Genomic DNA, 21,740 nt, shown 5'->3' with positions numbered 1-21,740 from the left:
ATCATATAATAATGCCGAGGAACGTACGGCCCGATCCATATATCATCATCATCACAGTGTACGAGCTGATCAGGTGATAATGCGTATATAATGCCTATCCCTTTTTTCCCATACCCCATATACATATAATATACGTGTATATCACGCCTTCTGGTCATGGGTCAATGCGCATATGTATAAATAAATGCAATGCATAAATGAGATGAATAACTAGAACTCTCGGAGTGACATAAAGTCGTGCTATTTTTGATAGATATCTTTGAGCTAACATCATCAACATACGTAATCTCAAGACCCGTGAACAGAAGGAATAATCATAAAGAATGCAGGGAACATCAAAGATTAGCGTACTCCTAATGCTTCAAGTAGAGTAATATGGAAGTACGATTTCATACGTTCGTTTGTTCATATCATAAAGATCATGCCAAAATGAAAGAAAGGGTAGCCTTAACATACCTGGATAATCTCCTTCTCAATCCATAAACAAAAGTAACATAATCCTCTTGCGTCTACAATAAGTGAAATGATATCGTCGTCAACATATAAGGTCATGACTATCATATTTCGCTAATCTTATAACCTACGGAAAAACCGGCAGCATTTCCCCTGTTTATACTACATCCTAAAAGAAACCAAAGGTCATCAATAGCCTAACAACAAAAACAACAACCAACAATAGCAATAACTATAATATAATCCAATATAAACCTCTTCGATTACTTTAAGAATTATATCGAGCAGCAAGCTCGTTTAACGAATAACAAAAAGCAATTCGAACCCAATTTCTTCTTTCACAGTTCAGTCCACACCCTCCATAACATTATATTTATGTTTACCCTATTCTTTTCCACCCAAAACATCATAAAGATAATCTCTAAACAGTTCATATGTTTTAATTCCTCAACTTTCACTTCCGAGTCCTAGTTTACGTGTTTTCCTTTTTCACTTCCTTCATATAAAAAAGAATAATCTTAACAACAATAGCCACAATATAGTCAGGTTATATTCCATAATTTCTAGAAATTAGAAACCATATTTTCATCTTCAAAATAAATTCAACAAACAAGAATAACAAAAACTATGATTTTCAGAAAAATTGGGCAGCACTTTTCATATATCTTTCGCTTCTCTTCCAATTTAAATCAACACCAAAACAACAAGAACAACATCAACAATAGAATATTCAAGTTATTCCATCAATTTCCAGCCATAAATTACCACAAGAACACAACCCCAAAACAGTCCAGAAGAAAGCAACATCATCAACCAAAACAACAACCTCATATAGCAATATAAGCAAATAGAAATCTCTCAAAGTTCCAATAAAAAACAGCCCTCAAGGAAACCGTATCAACCAACTAATCTATGACTTCATAACATAATTCCCTTCACTTTAAACTAGGGAATTCACCCATGAATAACTCAATTAACAAGAGTAGAGTATATTACATACCTTATTGCCCAGAATACTCAACTAAATTCCTAGCTCCAAGCTTCAACTATGGGTTAGGATGTGGCTGAAGCCTCTCACGTAGTAGCATAAATTATGCTCAAGATGTCACCGGCTTCCTATTCTACCAATTTCTATATTCCATTCTAGGAATAAGGCATAGTAGCATATATTATGCTCAAGATGTCTCGAGCTTCCTATTCTACCAATTTCTATATTCCATTGTAGGAATAAGGTAGATTTCCTTTTTTTTTCGGTATGTGGAGTTTCCTTTCTTTGTTACAATAGGTTGAGAAGTGCTCGCTCCCTTGTATTTGGGAGTTGGATGGTCGTTCGTTCTTCGAGACTTTCCTTATTCGCTTTGTTTTAAAACAAAAGACTGCTAGGATTTTACACCCTGAGCGTACTTGAGCACTCAGGCCTGCAAACCCCTCGATTCTTTTTCGATGACTACTTTCGAAAAGAAAATTTCATTACTCAATGATTTTCAATCGTATTACTCCAAAGATGCCCGATTACTTCTTTTCAAAATAGAAAAAGATTCTTCTTCTTAAATAGTAGGAGTAATTCTTATGTATATGAATGCAAATCCTCTTTAGTCTTCTCTATTGAATTAATCTTCTCACTTACCATCAACTTTTTAGAGACCTTTCTGAATGAATATATTTCTCTGGGAAACGAAACGTCTTGCAGAAGTCTTTACAAAGAATTTTCAGGTTACCCTACGGTTATTCAAGAATCCTTTCATACACTATGTCAATTCATACTTAGCGAATTCGTCAATTCTTACTGAATGTATGCCATATCGGGAGCCCAAAAAAGTCTACTTGAATTGGTTGTTATCATTCATATATAACGAATTAATGTGCTTGAATGTACTTTTTTAGACAAGTCCGGTAAACCACATAAGGCTCTTTCAGAATGTACTTGTTCTAACACCATAAAATAGTTCTTAGCCAATTCTATTACCCTCTTTTTAAGGCAATAAAACTTCAAAAAACCTCAAGTAGGATTATGCTTTTCTAGCTTCCCCCATCACCGTCGCTCCCACATTAGTCCAATCTTTTGTAGGAATTGTCCGTAACAAAGAACTTGCAAAATGGATCTGTTTATCATAAAGAGTTTCATCGTCCCTAACAAAATTCCGTTACAAGCTATAAAGGATATGATTCCTTGCTTGGAAGTTTTTCTCATTTAAGATAGAAGAGCCATTCTAACAAAACTAGTTGTTTCTTTAGTATGCACATAGAAATTCACCATCCCAAAATTTATGAAATTATATTGACCTCACTTAAATTGCTTTACTTTTTCCTTTTCTGGTAAGAAATCACTAGGACTTTTCAAGAGTGCGTAGATACGAAGCTCTCTCCAAAAATTGGTGTCAGCATTGCAACATATAGTTGATCATAAGGTGATAGAGTACTTTAAAGGATTCTATTCTACAATAGGTTCTTTATCTTCATTGAGATAAAAAGCTATGCTGTTGGTGTTGGATCATGTTTCTTTAGTACTGCTTATGGAAACACTATTTTTAGGTTCTGTGTTGATGTTAGTGTGTTACTGCAGAGCTCTCAATCTAGCAGCATGAAGTTATGTTTTTCGAGTAATTTTTACTATCCTTTATTCGAGTAGTTTTTACTTCAGCTTACTTCAGCAAATTGCGCGAGGCTTATGTTTTTTTTTTAAAAAAAAAAATTGCGCGAGGCTTATGTGGTAGCATACAGTATGCCCTTGAATTTAGTTTCTAAACCGCAAGAGCTTCCTTCCATGCAGTGTATTGGATGCCGAAAAAATCATACAGGAGTAGTATTTGGAAAATAACACCTAGCTTCTCCAAGAAATGACAAAATTTCGCATTTGACAGGTCTCAAAATCACTTCTAGAATCCGTACATGATATAAACACGAGAATTTTATCCACATACATAAAATGGCAAAGGGTTAAATATACCCCTGTACTATTGAAAAAGGGCCAAATATACCCCTCATTATACTTTCGATCCAAATATACCCTTACCGTTATACTTTGGGAACAAATATAGTCTTCTACCGTTAAATTTGTCCAAGATGAACGTCCAAGGCACTTCCATTTGATGAGGTGGATGCCACATGGCATGTTACCTCAGCACCCTAACTCATTTTACCCCTCCTCTCCATTTTTTTCCACCACTAAAATTTATTCCCCTCCACCACCATCACCGCGTTACCGCATCAGCGTGCTGTACAAGAATAGACTTGACGGATCCGATAGACGAAAGGAGGCTAACCTAGACGGAGAATTTGAGCCGCTAGAACATCAACACCTCCGCCGGCACCGGCGCCAGTGTTATTCTCCTTGTTTGAATCGATGGCGTCTCTCGCCGTAACACTAGCATCTCCGTTGCCCATACTTATACTCCTCCATTATGTAATTTGGGAGGTGTATTGGTATAAATTCAATTGAATCGAAGAAAGCAAAATGCAACGAGAAATAAAATCGAAGCCCTTATCTGGGAAAATTTAGACAATTCAAAGGAAGCAAGATTAAAAGAGGGACACAGACAGAGAGATGAAATAGCTTTTAATTTATTTATTCTGGTAAAAGATCATTCTGCACCTAAGCTAATAATGGACTTCTCCAGCACTCTTTTTGCGCATACAAGAGTTCTTGCAAAAAGAGAGGAATACTTGCAATGATCCATGTTTTGAGAAGACACTCCCTTCATCCCGATATAGCAGCCTATTCTAACTAGCACAAGACTTGAAACAAAATGTTTGAATTGATTATTGACGGCAGTAATGGTGGCAATGGTAGTGGAGGGGAGGAAATTTTAGTGATGGAAGAACAAATGGAGGGAAAAATGAGTTAGGATGCTGAGGTGGCATGCCACGTGGCATCTACCTCATCAAATGTCAGTGTCGCGTAAGATTGGAGGTTCACCTTGGTCAACTTTAACGGTGAAGGGATATATTTATACCCAAAATATAACGGTAACGGTATATTTGAACCCAAAGTATAATGAGGGGTATATTTGGCCCATAAAAAGTTCCTAAGTAATTACCACTCTTATGTATACTCTTAACTAATGATCAAACCTAATAATGTTTTACAACTTATAGCAATTTATATATATCTGGTAGTTTTTAAGCATGTCAATATATAACATTTTATTTGTTGTTTTTTAACAAAGAAATTTAGAAAAATAACAGAGAAAGTCTAAGAGAATAAACACTGGCAATGCAGTCAAAGGAAATTATTTTATTAGCTATGTTTAGCTCTACATTTATAGGAACGAACACAAGAACAGTAAAAAAATAATCATAACTAGCCTAGAATATCTCTGTAGAGTATATCTTTAACTAATCTAAACTAGAATATCTCTACAGAATATATCTTTAACTAACAAATTACTAACGGTAAAACAAAGTAATTCAAAAGCAATAAAAATAAAGTTACTGCCGTTCAAAAGCTAAAATTCTAACACTATTTCCATGTGTATGTCAACAGTAAAATTTGACATACTTATGTTATACAACAATATACAAGTGTATTTGGGGAGAACAGTTGTAGAAGTCATGAAAGAGAACTCCAGCGGAAAGAAAAACTCCGTGAAGGGGAAAAAAAAAAAAAAAACAGGCAGATGGTGGCGGAGCAGCGACAGATGGCGACTAAGCAACAACAGCGAGTGGCAGAACAATGAGAAGATAGAAAAAAGAGAACATAGGAAGATCTCCAAAACCCTAACTTTTTCTTAGATTTGTTGGAGGTTGTAAATATTTAGGTTTAAAACTAGGCGTGTCAAATGGGCGGGTTGTGCTGAAATTGGCCCAATCAAAATGGGTTAAGGTGATAAATGTATTGGGCTAATATTGACCCAAAAATTACTTACGAAATTTAAAATGGTAAAAATGAGTTGGGTCGCCACCGCCAACTTGACCCAATTTTTTTGAAGGGTTTATTTTTTAGAAAAATATTTTCGTGGAAAATATTTTCTAGAAATACATTTTTCGCGAAAAATATTTTCGTGAATTTTTTAAAAATATTTTTGAGAAAAACATTCTCCGTGGTAAATATTTTCGAGCAAAACATTTTTCGCAAAAAATATTTCCCTTTATATCAAGCACGCTACAAACTTATAAGATACATGATACAAGAAAAGTGTATACATTAAAAAAAAAATAGAGTAAACTCAAGCAATAAACTCAAATTTAAGTAGATCTTAAAATTGAGCTAGTATTGAGCTAAGTTGGAGATCACTTTAAAATGGACTATGTTGGGTTGGGCTAAAATCAGCTAAATATGAAATTATCTTGAGCCCAACCATAAAATTTTGGACGGGTTGGGCAGGCAATTACCTTTTGGGCCAAATTTGACACCTTTGTTTAAAACTATTGTTAGCTTTTGAAAATGTGATTGTACCGTTAGATAGTCTAATTAAGATCCTAATTTTGTATTCCGAGGTAGAAGTCCCTATAAACACTAGTATTCACAAGTAAGGTGTAAACAGTCTTGATAATGTCCAAAACATATTAGAATAGACATTGTTAATAGATTTAAGTATTGTTCACAAGCTCAATTTTCGAAGGCATTTCTTACACAAATCACATATAGACTTTGAGCTCTCTCTGCTACTTCCTCAAAACAAATACAGATCAAGAACTACATTCATCATATAAAGACCACATTTTGTGATAACATATAAACATATTGTGGGACATGAGGTTTAGCCAAATATGTGACACAGTAAGGAAAGGAGGGTGTATTTAAGGACTTGTGGAATCAAATTGAATTAAAATTAAGATGCACCAGAAGGGAATAAGTTCCTTTATTCACTCCAAAATTTGGTATTACTCGTCGTAAATCTCCAACAAAGGAAGGCGAAATCTTTCTATTTTGATGTGAGTAGATTGTCCTTATGGACGTGGATGATAGTAAGGATAAACCCCGTATACTGTCTGAACAATGGTGAGGGCGAAAAGAAAAATAGCAGCAATGACAGACAAAATGGCCCAGGGGCTCCTAAAGTAGGTGTGAATGAGATTGGCTCTCCATTCATTACACTTCAGCTTGCAATAGTCACTCACCAGTTTGTGTACTAAATCTAGGCTGCTATCTGGATCCAATGTAATGTCCTTCGATAGTGAATTGAAAAGCTTGGCCACAGCTTGATCGCTACCAATTGCATTCTGGATGATTCCACTGGAATGTAGCAAGCTAACATCTTTGGCATTGTCAATAATATTATCCATGAAGAAAATGTATGAGGTCACCTCATTTCCCGCCCCTACATGCAATCTCTCGAAAGCTATTAAGTTCAAGAACATTGATTCTGTAGCATCGTCCACCACGATTAGAGGAAGCTTAAGGATACCACCATGGAAAGAGATGTCCTTGAGGCTCCTAGTTTTACTCATCTTGAACCGAATACCTGCTTCATGAAGTTCCATAGCAGAACGGATTATCTCATCGCCACTACTCTGGTGGCTAACTTTTGGTGCTTTCCTTGGACGAGTCTTGGTCAACGCAGGATCTTCCCAAAGTAGGCTCTTTCTGTACACATCCAATACATGCAAACATTTCCCAAGTCGTTTAGCGCGGCTGTCAGGATTGCAGAAGTCTAGTATGAGCTTATTAATACATTCCTCATTAACATTCTGCTGAATGCAATCAAGTGGCAACCATTCACTCTGTAAGGATATTTAGATAGAAAAGGTTACTAATCAATGCTGAAATAGCTAAGTAAATAAAACCAATGTTGCTCGGACCAACCAAACACGTTGGCACACTCGTCTCAGATCGTCCAAAAATGCATAGCTTTTGGAGGATCCAACACACACCCAACAGTATTCTTGAAGAGTCCGAGTAACATAGAATAAAACAGTGCCATCCCTAACAACTTAAAATTTTAGATGAGATGGTCACACAATTCAACATGGTATCAAAGAATGCAAAAGTACTAAATGTGAGCACGTGTTTAAGAGAGGGAGAGAAAGACCTTTGCCTCTTGATTTTCAATGGCAAGTAATTTGTCCAAAAGGAGCATAGGCAACTGATTCTCAAGCATCAGCATATCGCGTTTGAGATAAGGCATCAGATGGAGCTTTCCATGATTGCTGAAAATCGGATCATTAGGAGCATATTCATACTGTTGAGCATGCTGAGATTGATCTATAAGTAGACTATCAGCAGCAGCTGTTCTCAAGATCTCCAGAATGAAACAGCCATCAAGAATCATCAACCGCAAGAAGGCATTAGTATCATTTTGCCATACAGGATCCAGCATATCATATGCATCTTTCAAATCATCAGCCACTTGTTGTAAGGAGTCAATATAACATGTTAATGATTTTCCAGATCGCTTGAGGAAGTGGAGAAGAGCTCGGTGTTTGTGAACTTCCATCACCTTGAGATGATCTTCTCCATGATGGTAAGGACCAAAAGAAACTACCTGAGGCTTGTAAGCTTTTTTGCTCACATCTGTGACACCAACAGGTACTTTATATATGGACCGCTTCTTCCAGTGCTCTGCCTCCACAGTTGTTAGATCCTCCATGTGCATCAGCTCATCGTTTACCTGGATCACCCACTCATCTTCCATTTCAGATAGATTCAAGTACTATAATATGTATTAGGAGCTATACTAGCACTAGTATTTGAGTTGTGACTAATTTAGAGGGACAACTATGAAACACAAATGATAATGAGGTATAAGTTTAGGACCAGGAACACTTATACTTTGTGGACCATTGGTTTTTCCTCTTTCCCCTCCCCACAAGTAAGCTCCAAGATACTTTGTCCTTCTGCCAGCTAAAACATACCTTGATTATGCAGCTCTTGCTCAACTTTTTGGCTGCTCTTACATGCTTTGCTTGTACAACAGGATAATTAACAATAGTAGTTCTTAGCCACCATAAGGATTTCTAAATCCACACATGGTTCTTTGTATATTTGGAGAAACATGGTCACTGAAGATTCATATAGCCGACCCCAACTTGTTTGTTGTTTAGATTCTTTGTCAACGTTAATGCACTGTTTTAGGGTAAGATCAAGTTTTAGGTAAGGTAAACTTCAGTTTCTTGATAACAAGGCAATATCCATTAAAAGCTATAAAGGATTTGATTCTCTGCTTGGAGAGTTGTTTTTTCAGTATGCCCCATTCACATGTTCATGAAAATATATTGCTCTCATACTGTTTCTTAGTCCATTTTTCTTATGTTCTTTAAAGAAGCATACCTGGTAAGTAAACATCAGAAACTAAGTTGCTGTTACCTTTTTGCCTTTTTTTTAACTGTTTTTTTTTTTTTTGTGCCTTCACCTTCACGTTTAAATGTGAACACTTCAACATATAATTGTTTATATAAAAGGAGCTACAACATTGGATGCTGCTTCTTTAGTACTGCTTATGGAAATACCACCTCTAAGTTTGTTTTAATGTTAGCAAAATCAGAACTCACAAAGTAGCTGACATTAACCTTAAAGACTGTTTCTTTAAGGAAAAAAAGTTAAATATTTAAGTTATCACCAACTAGGAGAAGTGTTTTTCTGGAAGCATATAATTCAGAGCTAGGACAGGCTGAACTGTCAAAAGACACATAGAGAATGTAAATTGCAAAATGACACTATAAATGGAACGTTCACCCTTGAATTTTATATTACAAGAGCTTAAGCTACCATTGTTTACATATAGTTTCACGAGCTTCCATGTCAACTAAGCTTGGGGCACAAGACTGGTGTCCCAACAAAAGAAGCAACTAATGAATGAATGAAGTAAATATAATAAGCACGAACGGCTAATTTACTATGAGAGATATATACAAGCTCTCCCCGGGAAAAGATAAAACTTTTATCTTTTCAGCGTTGCCTAATACTAGCTAACAGGGTACGCCTTGTCATCTCACGTTACAGCACTGAGGTTTTCCTTGGTTCAGCAGCTTTCTCCACAGGCAGATCATTTGCCTTGGAGATTGATAATGTGCTGTGTAATAACCTTCAATGCACCCAAACTGACAAAACTTCAAGCTATGCACATACTCTACGGGCCTGGAGCTGTTGAATTGTTCTACCCACATTCCCATGCTCACGTCCTCCATCTTAAACAACTGCAGCGGATCAAATGTGTTAGATAGAATTATTTTTGCGCTTTTTCCATTTTTCGCCTGTCGGCCGAAATTAATTACTCGTGCTAGCCAAAATATACATAGCCTATACACAGATTATGTATATTTTGCGTATACAATATGTATATTTATACTTAACATACAAAACCTATACATGTGCTGGCTATTATTCTTTTGGGCTGTCCAAAAATGTAATTATCCCATCATTTTTCTGTTCAGGTTTCCTGAAGGACGGACGGCGGGGGGGGGGGGGGGTTACGTATATTTCATTAAGCAGATCAAGGTAACTTACCCTCAGCTTATGTTTCTCAAACTCAGAAACTATGTACTCTGCTATGTCCAATGAGATGATATAACCAGGCCCATTGGCATAGGGTGGATAATCCTCTTCAGGCCATTCCTGCAAATCCCATAGGGAATGGGGAAAATTGAACATCAGAAACTAGTGAATGCATAAGGGGTTCAGGAACCACTAGCAAAATTGTTTGCACAAAGTAGCTTCTCATAAACAGAAGCTATCAATATACAGAAAACGGAGAAGAAAATGATGGTTGCAATGCGCTTGGTATCGAACTTATTCGTTTTTTATTTCACCTTTATCCGAATTCAATCCCTAAACCTGCATGGATTCACCGTAATTGATTTGAAGTAATCATTGAAGGTATAGCTCTTTTTTGGGACCTTTGGTGGGGTTGAGAAAGTGTCTCCTTTTTTTTTTTGGTGTTATATGTTTCTTGAATAATAGCGTTTCCTAATTTATCACAGGGAAACGCATGGCTCTTATTTGATGGCCATAATAGGTAAAGCTCTCTTTCTCCTAATTAAGAACCTCTGTGGCAATTGCACATTATGATGGGTTAAACTGTGAAAGACGTCCGAAAGTCAGTAGACAACACAAATTGAAGTGCAATACTGACGAAATGAGAGAGTCTACCTCATAGGTGACTGCCCATTTACCATGTCGAAGGGGCTTATGGTAGTAATTGATGTTGCCGACATACAGGCTTCTACCACTATGGACTTTCTTAACTTCCTTCATCACAGCATCAATCCTTACAAATGTGTCATCATCACACTTCATTACATACTTTGCTGCGACTGTACGGACCTGGAATATTCCATAAGTACATAAATGTTAAAAGGTGAGAAAATCTGAGGCAATAATGAGTGTCATCCAATTTTATCCCCGCACTTACCCCATATTCACAAATTGCTACTGTCTTCAATACAACAAGATCGTAATTGTCCATGTAAGGAACTATAACTATATCACCAAAAAATTCTGCTTCTTTCATCAGCTCCACATTTATCTCTTTTCTTCCATGCTGCAACATTTCAACTCAAATATAAGCACATGCAAGGCTCCAAATATGAGATATCACTTTCATGAATGGACACTTCTGTCTAAGGCAAGTCTTACCATTGCCACAAAAAACCGGGCCACAATATTTGAAGACTTAAGTGATGGATGCTGCATCCAAGATTTTCTCACAGCCATTCGCTCAGAAAAATGATTGCCTGCAGAGAGGATGCCAATAAAAAGCTCTACAGGTTCATCTGGAAGTGGCGGAGCTTGCCACTTGGGTAACATTTCCAAATGCCTCTGGGGAGAAAAACTTGGATGTGTTGAGGGTAACGAAGCAGCAAATACAGAATGCACATCAATATCCCCGTTAACAAACAGACCCGTTGCATCCTCAAGAGTAAAACCCTATCAACCACAAGAGAATGTTTAGAAACGCACGTGCATCATAAAAAGACATTAAGATAAAATAATCTTAGATTAGATAATACTCACAGTGCGATAAGGAAAGGAAGTAATATGTCTCCCATCTACATTGATGTGATAACCTTCTAAGCCAGCACTGACGGTAAGCACAAACAACTTGTTCTCTACAAAAGGGTATGGCCAGTCAATCGAAACCTTCTTTGTCCTCCCACCAATCAGTCTCTTCAACCACCATGTGGCCTTTGATTCTTCAGAGTGGTCATCATCGTCACGTATCCACTTCTCACATTTCACCTGTCCGTCCACTTCATTCAATCCACAAGAAATCACAAACATAGACAACACCAAGTGAAAATCTTAACCATTTGGATGCAGCTGTTCAGCATACTATACATGAAAAATCAATCATTGATGTTCACTAACAGCTCCAAATTCAGTTGATCAAGTTTTATACTGATCAGACAGCTGATTCAATCATCTATCGCTATAATTAACAATATCTAGCAAAAATTTTGGTCAGTAAGAATTCAGCTCAGACTGCCCTAGAGAAGTTCAAAGTCTTTCCTTTCCTATATTTAGTTGTAAAAAATGGACATTTAACAAGCAACAACAGCAACACAACGGACAATCTTAATAATTTCAACATTTCCTAAAGACGTGCTGCACCGCAGCCAACAAAAAAATACTCCCTATTCAATCTGTCTGTCTTACTTCTTCTTAGCCTGTTTCAAAAAAAATGCTTCTTTCCTAATTTGGGAACTCTTTGATTTCAACATTCTATATGGCATGTTTAAGACCACAAGATCAAAGAGCATTTTGGTACATTAGACGTCTTTACTTTCTTAAACTTCGTGACAAGTCAAACTAAGACAAAAAAATCGAAATGGAGGAGTAACAAATACTCAGCACAAAAATTGACTACAACTTAATCTCAAACTAGGTGGGGTCAGTTATATGAACACCATTCAGTTCTAATAAGACTTTTTTCATTCCAATATTTGGTAAATAATTTCTCTTTTAAGGCAAATTAGGGGGTTCACTAAAACTCATTTCGTTCCAATACTAGTAGTAATCAATTTCTCTTAAGGCAAATTAGCAGTTCACAAAAACTAGAGTTTCTCTAGTTACCAATGCACAATGCAAGTGCAACAACAACAACCAATCAATTAACCAATACAAAAAATGAAAAGCAATGCATTAACAACATAAACTCCTCACCTGTGTCCTCACTAGGCTTGGACCTCCAACCGTCACACCTCATTGCAGACCCCCATTGCATCCTATAACATGTATTCTGCTCAATCACTGGCTTTCCACTCCAATCCCCCTTCAACCTCGGATTAAAATGCAGTATCCTCGGAGGGTCCTCTCCGTCAACTGTCTTCAACCCTTGCAATTCCATCATAAACTGTGAAACCATCACAGTATCATCATCATCCTTCACCAAAGTAATCTTAGGATCTTTTTCCTTGTGAGCCCACCGAGGCTTCCCCACCACTGTTATATGTGACCCTAAAGTCAATCCACAAGGTATCACCATTATCTTCCCACCAGCCACAAACTCACTACCCCATAACGACACCGAGTTAGGACACGACTCAGTCCCATTCTTCTGAGTCCTACTCGTTAACTCGTTTTCAACTTTACCCGATTCGATATCCTGAAACAGTTTCTTCCCAGCTACAAAAGCATCCCTAACTACCTTATGCAGCTCAGAAAACTCATTTTTATCGAAACTATCAAACGCTTTTTCGTCGAAAATTAAACCCGAAATTTTCTTAAATTCTCTCATTTTCCTATGAGGTAATGATGATAATCCCATTTTTGCTCTTCTTGAGACCATTTTTGAAGGAAACACTGGATCTTGACTACCTACACTATTAAGCTTAGTGAATTTGGAATTATTATCAAATGGTGTAGAAATAAGTTCATATGATTCTAAACCAAACCCAAGTTTAGAAATCAAAGGTATTTCTAAAGTAACTAAGAAAAAATACAAAAATAATAAACCCATTAAGACTTGAATTGATCTGAGTCTACTCACTGAGATAACTGAGTCTAACTTAGCTCTTTTCATTTTAACCCCAAAATAGAAAAAAATCAAAACTTTCTATTTGGGTATCTTTCTTTATAGCATAAAGAAATGTTTTTTCCAAGAATATTGAAGAAAAACAAATCAAAGATAAGAAGAACAAAACCCAAAAACCAACCAAAAAAAAAAAAAAATCAAAACTTTCTTTCTGAGTTTCTTTCTTAAAGCATAAAGAATGATTTTTTTTTTTTTTGAAGAATATTGAAGAAGAACAACACAAAACCCTAGATTTTGTTTTAATTTCAACCAAAAAAAAAAAAAAAAAAAAAAAAAAAAAAAAAAAAAACTTTCTATCTAGGTATCTTTCTTTAAAGCATAAAGATTGGATTTTAGAAGAACAATGAAGAAAAACAGATCAAAAACAAGAAGAACAAAACCCAAAAACCCAAGATTTTGTTTTCATTTCAACCCAAAAAAAAAAAAAAAAATCAAAACTTTTTCTTTCTTTAAAGCATAAACAATGGTTTTTTTTTTTTCTTTCTTTTTTTTGAAGAATATTGAAGAAGAACAGATCAAAAGACAAGAAGAACCCAAAAAGGCTAGATTTTAAAGAGGGTTAATAGTTCATCAACTAAGATGAACTGATATTATTATTACACAAAACTTTTTAGCATGTTGAATTTGTATCTACACTTTATAAATGGTCTGAAAAGAAGTAGTATTTGTTTATTTCATTTCAAGTGTGAAGTGTGAACAGATCATTAGTTGTGTGATTGAGGCTGTCCGTTGAAGTGGGGTTAGAAAATGTATTATACGGTGTCGGTTTGGGTCTTTAGAACTTATAAAAACCGCTTTGTTGTATTTATGAGAACTCAATAAATACGTTACGGTTAAGTTAATTAATCTTATTCCAATGAGTTGAACTGAAAAGTCCTCAGGTTTGTCTACATTCCTAGTTTAATTAATTACTTCCTCCACGTCTTATTTTAACTCTCGTTTTAGCTCAAAAAAAAAAAAATTGTCTCAGAGTAATTGGTACGAGCAAAATTGACAATTATTTTTAAATATACCTGAATTTTAAAAAAATATTAAAGAAGTACTACCTCATAATGGGTGTGACAATAGCTAAAGTGACAGTTAAAATGGACGGAAGAAGGGATAAACAATACTTATTACTTTTTCTCTACCATTTTATAAATTATTTTTTATTGAATTACAGAGTTTTAAATAGCAAGCAAAACTTTTAATTTTAAACGGATCATGAAATTTCTATAGCATTAAAATTTACTTATTAAAGATAACAAGAAAAGATTAAAGTTAATTTTTAAATATACAAAAAGGACATTCTTAATTTTTAAATATACAAAAATGACATTCCTTTAGGACCAATAAAAAATGAGTGTCATATAAAATGTAACCGTTTAATATTTAATGATATTCCTCTAATTTAATTTTCATAACGCTTTCTATTTGAGATGCTTAAAAATATTTGTCATTCTATTTTTATACATTTAAGCATTCGAGAACACTAAAATTATGTGCACTTTAACACTGATGTAATATTTAATTTTTTTTACAAATGCTACACTACTTTGTTGTTCTCTTTCATCATTATATTATATTATCGAAATTTATTTGGAATCTTAAAATCCACCGAAATCTATTACTCTCAACAATCAGAGTGGCGCAGCGGAAGCATGGTGGACCCATAACCCACAGGTCCCAAGATTGAAACCTGGCTCTGATATTTGAGAGTGGCTTTCCTCTTAGCCCAATATTTTTTTCAAAAAAAAGAAAATATATTAATCTGTCTGTTTTAATTTATTTATTTGACTTTGATATGACATGGAGTTTAAGAAAAATAAAAAAGACTTTTTAATCATATGATTTTAAACTAAAGATATGTAGAATGTATCAGAATATTTTTTAATCTTTTAATCTTATACATGTCATGTGAAAATTAAAATTAAAAAATTATCAAAAAAAAAAAACATTCTTTTTTTAATGTGCATATTCACTGCATTATACTTAATTATAATAAATTATATGACTTTAATGTAAACACACAGTATGTTTTTATTTTTTGGGGCTATATGTATAATATGGGTCCATGTGGGTGGGACCCATAGTTTTGAAGAGGAAGCCGTTGGCAGTAGGGTCAAGTGGTTTTGTTTGGTGGCAAAGTTGTGGCGCTGGCTTCCCCATTTGTGTACGTTGGAATTGTCCTATTTTTTAAAACTTTTTGAATTTTTGAAATCTTGAGCACCCAAGAGTTTTTGTCCTTTTGGACTAGTCTAAAGTACTAGCAATAATTTGTGAATAGAACAAGAGGAATGGTGAATAATCGTGTGTGAAATCAAACCTTTTAATAAGATTGTTCAATGATCTAATAAGACAATTCAAATTATAATGAAATGAGTTTAAATTCGTCAAAAATTCACTTTGTCGGTGAAACTATATACATTTTAGTGAGAAATGTATGAAGTTTTGAATTTTAATGATTTAACACGCTCACGGGAGATAAGAAATTCTCTTGTTCCATGACAACTTGTTATATCGTGTGTAATGTTGTGTATCGTGTGTATAAACATTGTTGAAAAAAAAATTGGCTATACGGATGTAAATTAAAAATATGGCTATGGAATGTGCTTAAGGAATTAAGCACTAATTCTGCACTTAAGGAGTCAATAATGGAGAATAACTCCTGAATAGCTACAGAAAACAGTTATGAATACTTAGGATTCACAGAAAGAGAGAGAAGTGTATTATTGATATTAAGAGTGATGATTCATGTACAATGAATGGATTCCTATATACTAGTTGCTCCTACTAACTGCTACCAACGTATAGGTTGTTAGTCGGTTAAAAGTCTACCACCTTCAATCCCCTTTAACTAACTTCCATCCTCTAAACTAACTGACTCTAGTATTTGCATTTAGGCCCCTGTATTACATTTGTCCTTACAATTATACCCCCTCGTGTATTAAGCACATAACAACTACCCCCTATTAAAAGTCCTTGTCCTCAAGGACAAAGGAAGGGAACTGAGCCTGGAAAACATGAGCATCCATCCATGTGCTATCTTCTTTGGGACAGTTGAACCATTTGACCAGTAGTTGAGGCACAGTCCTGTGGTGCCTAGGTACTGTCCTAGTGTCCAGGATCAGTTCAGGTTCAAGGATGATGTGACCATAGTTGGACAAGGCAACAGGTAAATTAGGAACCACAGCAGCATCTCCAATGAACTTCTTGAGTTGAGAGACATGAAAAGTGGAATGGATCTTGGCCTGGGGAGGAAGTTGCAGCTGATAAGCAACAATTCCAATCTTCTTGATCACTGGAAAAAGACCAAAATATTTGGGACTCAACTTGTGGTAGGAGTGTCCCTTTAAAGACATCTGCCTATAAGGTTGTAATCTGACAAACACCTCATCTCCCACATTAAATTCTCTGAATGATCTCTTCTTGTCTGCTTGAGCTTTCATCCTAGATTGAGCAAGTAGTAAGTGATGTTTCAAAAGTCTGATGGTAGTTTCCCGAGCCTGAAGACTCCTGTCCACCTCATCCACCATAGAGCTGTAGCTTAATATAAGACATGTGGAGTGGGGGTTTCTGCCAATATAACACTTCAAATGGAGTGGTTTTAGCAGCAGAATGAGAGGTAGTATTGTACCACCACTCTGTAAGGAACAACCAGTGACTCCAATCCTTAGGCCTGTCATTGCACATACACCTCAAATACCCTTCTAAGCACTTGTTGACCACCTCAGTCTGACCATCAGACTGTGGGTGATAAGCAGTAGAATGATGTAGTTGAACACCCTGAACATCAAATAAGGACTGCCAGAATTTACTCATAAAAACCACATCCCTGTCACTAACTATAGTTTGGGGCAACCCATGTAACCTATAAATATTTTCAAGAAAAGCTTGTGCAACACTAGCAGCAGTATAAGGGTGTTTCAAGCCAATAAAATGAGCATATTTGCTCAATCTGTCAACAACCACCAGTATAACCGAGAAAGCTTGGGATTTGGGCAAACCTTCAATGAAGTCAAGACTAATGTCTTGCCGCACCTTATCGAGGGAATCGTTGTGGCCGGCGGAAGAAAGTGTGACTTAACAAGATCACCCCGTATTCGACATAATCGAGTGTCCACCCACAACTCCATCATGGCTGAACCGCAAGATGTGTCTCTCGTTCGCATCGCATCCCACCATGATTCTACCCCTCCTATATAAGATTCCATCCTTCAGCATATAGAGGGGATTTGCCTGAGGGTCCTGCTTCAGAAGTTGGAGTAATTGCTGCAAGTGGGAATCATTCTCATAAGAAGCTTTGATTCTAGTCAAAAAATCAGAAGTCACATAGGACATAGTATGAAGTTGCACTTCAGAACTGGGGAGCCTTGAAAGTGCATCAGCAACTAGATTGTCCTGGCCCTTCTTGTAGGTGATAGTATAGTCATAGCCCATCAATTTAGCTAACCACTTCTGCTGGCTTGGAGTAGATATTCGTTGTTCCATTAGATACTTCAAACTCCGGTGATCAGTCTTGATGGTAAAATGTTGACCCAGCAAGTAGGGTCTCCACTTTTGAACAGCTGCTACAATGGTCATCATTTCCCTTTCATATACCGACAACAGTTGGTGTTTGGCACTCAATGCTTTGCTCATAAAAGCCAAAGGGTGACCCTTTTGCATGAGCACTGCTCCAATACCATATCCACATGCATCAGTTTCGACTATAAACTCTAGAGAAAAATCAGGAAGAGTTAAGACAGGAGCTGAAACCATAGCAGTTTTCAAGTTTTGAAAAGCTTCAGTAGCTGCATCAGTCCAAGCAAACTTCTCCTTCCGCAACAAATCAGTTAGAGGTCTAGCAATCACGCCATAATTTTTGATAAACCTCCTATAGTACCCTGTAAGGCCAAGGAATCCCCTTACTTCCTTAACAGTCTTAGGCAAGGGCCAGTCAATCATGGTTTTAATCTTTTCAGGATCAGCTGTTACCCCATTTTGTGTAATAACATGCCCCAGATATTCCACATCAGTCTGCACGAATTGACATTTACTCAATTTGACAAACAAGCTATGATCCTTTAATAGTGCCCTTTGTAAATGGACTAAGTGTTCAGACCAAGAGGGACTGTACACTAAAATATCATCAAAAAAGACTAACACAAACTTCCTTAAATGTGGTTTAAAAACTTTGTTCATTAAACTTTGAAAGGTGGAGGGTGCATTGGTCAAGCCAAAAGGCATAACTACAAATTCATAGTAACCATTGTGTGATCAAAAAGCTGTTTTCTCAATATCCTTTCCATGCATTCTAATCTGGTGATAACCAGATCTAAGGTCCAATTTAGAAAAGTATTTGGTACCCCCCAATTCATCTAATAATTCTTCAATCACTGGTATTGGGAATTTATCCTTAACAGTGCATGAATTCAGTTGTCTATAGTCAATGCATAACCTCTATGACCCATCCTTTTTTTTTTTTTTACCATGACAATAGGAGAGGAATAGGGACTTACACTAGGTCTGATGACACCTGAATCAAGCATCTCTTGTATCATCTTTTCTATCTCATTCTTTTGTGTTGCTGGATACCTGTATGGCCTGACATTCACAGGTGGTACTCCTTCTTGCAGGATAATCTTGTGATCATGGTCTCTTTGGGGTGGCAATGTGGTGGGAGTCTCAAACAAGCTCGAACATTGATCCAGCAACCTCTGCAAGTCATTAGGAACATCTAGTTGTTGAGAGTTCAAACTAGCAGTTTCCATACTCAAGGGTTGAACATGTGCTATCACCATCATGCTACACTCTCCAGATTTGGCAAGCAATTTTCCCATTTTTTGATTGTCAATCATTTTAGTGGTTCCAGGTGGGCTTCCTCTTAGTGATATTTTTCTTCCCCCAATTTGGAACTCCATTTTCAGCAACCTAAAGTTCCACTTAATATCTCCCAGTGTTACTAACCATTGAATCCCTAGGACTACATCTGCACCACCTAATGGCATTACTAACATATCAGCCTTGAATTCCACTCCTTGCATCTTCCATGTTACTCCTTTAGTGATAAATGAACTATGCACTCTACTCCCATTAGCCACTGAGACAGAGAAGGGAGCAATAGTGTCCAATTTACAACCTAGTTTCTTAGCAACTGCTAAGTCCATGAAGTTGTGTGTTGATCCTGAATCTATCAGCACATGCACCATCTTACCCTTAACACCACCCTTAACTCTCATTGTTCTGTAGTCAATTGTTCCATCCAGTGCATTAACAGATATCTGAGCATCTGCAATGTGCTCACCTGTTCCCTCATCTATCCAACTTTCATCAACTTCCCAGTCTTCCACTTCTGCGTCCACTTCTAGTATAAACAGCTGCTTCCTCTTCTTACAGTTATGATTTTGTGTGTATTTCTTATCACACCAATAATACAAGCCTTGGGCCCTCTTTTCATCCATCTCTGCACCTGGAAGCCTTTTGGAGGATCTAATCATGGGTTTGTTAGCCTGATTAGGACCTCTATTCACATCCTTGTTAGGTTCTGGTGCTTGGTTATGAGAATAGCCTCTTGAGGTAGAATTGTGCCATGTCAAACGAGGCGTTGGTAGCAATGGTCGATACCCCCTCTCATTGACCTGAATCTGATTCTGCAACTTCAAGGAGTGCTCAACCCGCTTGGCCATGCTATATGCCTTCATCAATGTTCTTGGGGATGCCATTCTTACACCGACCTCAATTTCTGGTTTAAGTCCATTCAAAAAACAACTAATGGAATACTCCTCAGTCAAGTCTACCTGATTCAACATCTCATCAAATTTGTCCAAAAATTCTTGAACACTTCCCAATTGCTTGAGACCAATTAACTCTGCCATTGGATCATCCTGTAAAGTATGGCCAAATCTTTGAAACAAAGCCCTAACATAGTCATTCCAATTAGGTAAACCCCGACCCATACGTGATTTCACCATTTCTTGGTGCCACTGCAAGGCTCTACCCTCGATGTTAACTGAAGCAATCTTGACTTTTATATCCTCCGGGGTTTCATCAATTTCAAAAAATTGTTCACATCGATAAACCCATCCCTGTAAATCATCACCCCAAAATTTGGGAAAATCAATCCTAGAGTACCTTTATCCCATCTGTTGATTGCGCCCTTGACCATGCCCGACTCCATTTTCCATCTGAGCTCCAAGCCGCCGAACGTCTTAGCTGGCCGAGCCGGATTTGCAATTGGAGTTCATCGCTAGCAACCGTTCAATCCCCGCTCTAATGCAAGCATCATGTCGTTCACCCATTTCACGAACCTGTTCTCTAATTTCATCGATTTCTCGCCGCATCTCTGTGTTTCTTGTTGTCGCCGTCACGTTCTCCGGCATCGTAATCTTCCAAGGATCATAAACTCTAATACCAAATGGAATGTGCTTAAGGAATTAAGCACTAATTCTGCACTTGAGGAGTCAATAATGGAGAATAACTCCTGAATAGCTACAGAAAACAGTTATGAATTCTTAGATTACGTAAAGATAGAGAAGTGTATTATTGATATTAAGAGTGATGATTCATGTACAATGAATGGATTCCTATATACTAGTTGCTCCTACTAACTGCTACCAATGAATAGGTTGTTAGTCAGTTGAGCCAGCTCACCTTCAATCCCCTTTAACTAACTTCCATCCTCTAAACTAATTGACTCTAGTATTTGCATTTAGGCCCCTGTATTACATTTGTCCTTACAATTATACCCCCTCGTGTATTAAGCATATAACAGGCTACATGAATGGCTACGTGAATGAAAAAAGTTGGCTATGTTGCATTTTATATTACTGAAATTATCCCTTTCTTTGGTGGGCGCTTTATGTGAACTAGCATGAAAAGGAATTTTCAAAGTTGTCAATGATTATGATACCCATGGTCCGTATTGCTAAATTTGTGAACTATCCCTAGCCAAGAGATAGAAAAGCTCTCTGTCAAAATCATTAACAGCCTCTTTTGATAGTAGTTACCCAAAGTTTAGGAAGCCACGCAAAATCGTGTTTTCATCTTTCGTTTCTTGTCCAAAAACAATTGTCTAATTTACACATGAATGATTGATAAGAAACAAAAAACTATTTTTCCAAAAAGTATATTATGTTATGATTGTTAGTCGTCAGAATGTTCTTTGTAAATTTCTTATTAAAAGGAAAATATAATTTTTTTAAAAAAAAAAAAAATTAAAGGCCACTAGGCTTTTCATCACCTAGGGATATTATTATATAATTTTCTTAGGGAGAAGTATTCAAAACACACTTCAACTTTGGCCAAAATTGCTATAACACACTCCAACTTTCGGGAGTCTATACGGACCCCTCCGGATTATTTTTTTGTGTATTATTGAGGGTATTATTGGGCGACGTGGACAAAAAAGTGAGTCCC

The 21,740-nt window shown here is 36.6% G+C and overlaps 2 protein-coding genes across 2 annotated transcripts; both read right to left on the bottom strand.

The window, feature by feature from the left end:
* Positions 1–5,979: 5,979 nt before the first annotated feature.
* On the bottom strand, positions 5,980–8,910 carry LOC132067448 (UPF0481 protein At3g47200-like). The gene is made up of 2 exons (XM_059460685.1): positions 7,425–8,910; positions 5,980–7,116 (listed from the first exon to the last, which is right to left on the bottom strand). The coding sequence occupies exons 1-2, from the start codon at positions 8,025–8,027 to the stop codon at positions 6,343–6,345; spliced, it is 1,377 nt and encodes a 458-aa protein (XP_059316668.1). The 5' UTR covers positions 8,028–8,910; the 3' UTR covers positions 5,980–6,342.
* A 142-nt stretch (positions 8,911–9,052) lies between these two features.
* LOC132067447 (hydroxyproline O-galactosyltransferase GALT6-like) lies at positions 9,053–13,541 on the bottom strand. Its single transcript, XM_059460684.1, has 7 exons — positions 12,494–13,541; positions 11,345–11,580; positions 10,967–11,257; positions 10,743–10,871; positions 10,481–10,654; positions 9,839–9,946; positions 9,053–9,528 (listed from the first exon to the last, which is right to left on the bottom strand). The coding sequence occupies exons 1-7, from the start codon at positions 13,350–13,352 to the stop codon at positions 9,319–9,321; spliced, it is 2,007 nt and encodes a 668-aa protein (XP_059316667.1). The 5' UTR covers positions 13,353–13,541; the 3' UTR covers positions 9,053–9,318.
* Between the last annotated feature and the right edge of the window lie 8,199 nt (positions 13,542–21,740).

The sequence above is a fragment of the Lycium ferocissimum genome, chromosome 8, assembly GCF_029784015.1.
Source record: "Lycium ferocissimum isolate CSIRO_LF1 chromosome 8, AGI_CSIRO_Lferr_CH_V1, whole genome shotgun sequence".
NCBI classification, from domain to species: Eukaryota; Viridiplantae; Streptophyta; class Magnoliopsida; order Solanales; family Solanaceae; genus Lycium; species Lycium ferocissimum.
Note: the sequence above shows the minus strand (reverse complement) of the source record. Positions and strands in the feature narration are given on the sequence as shown.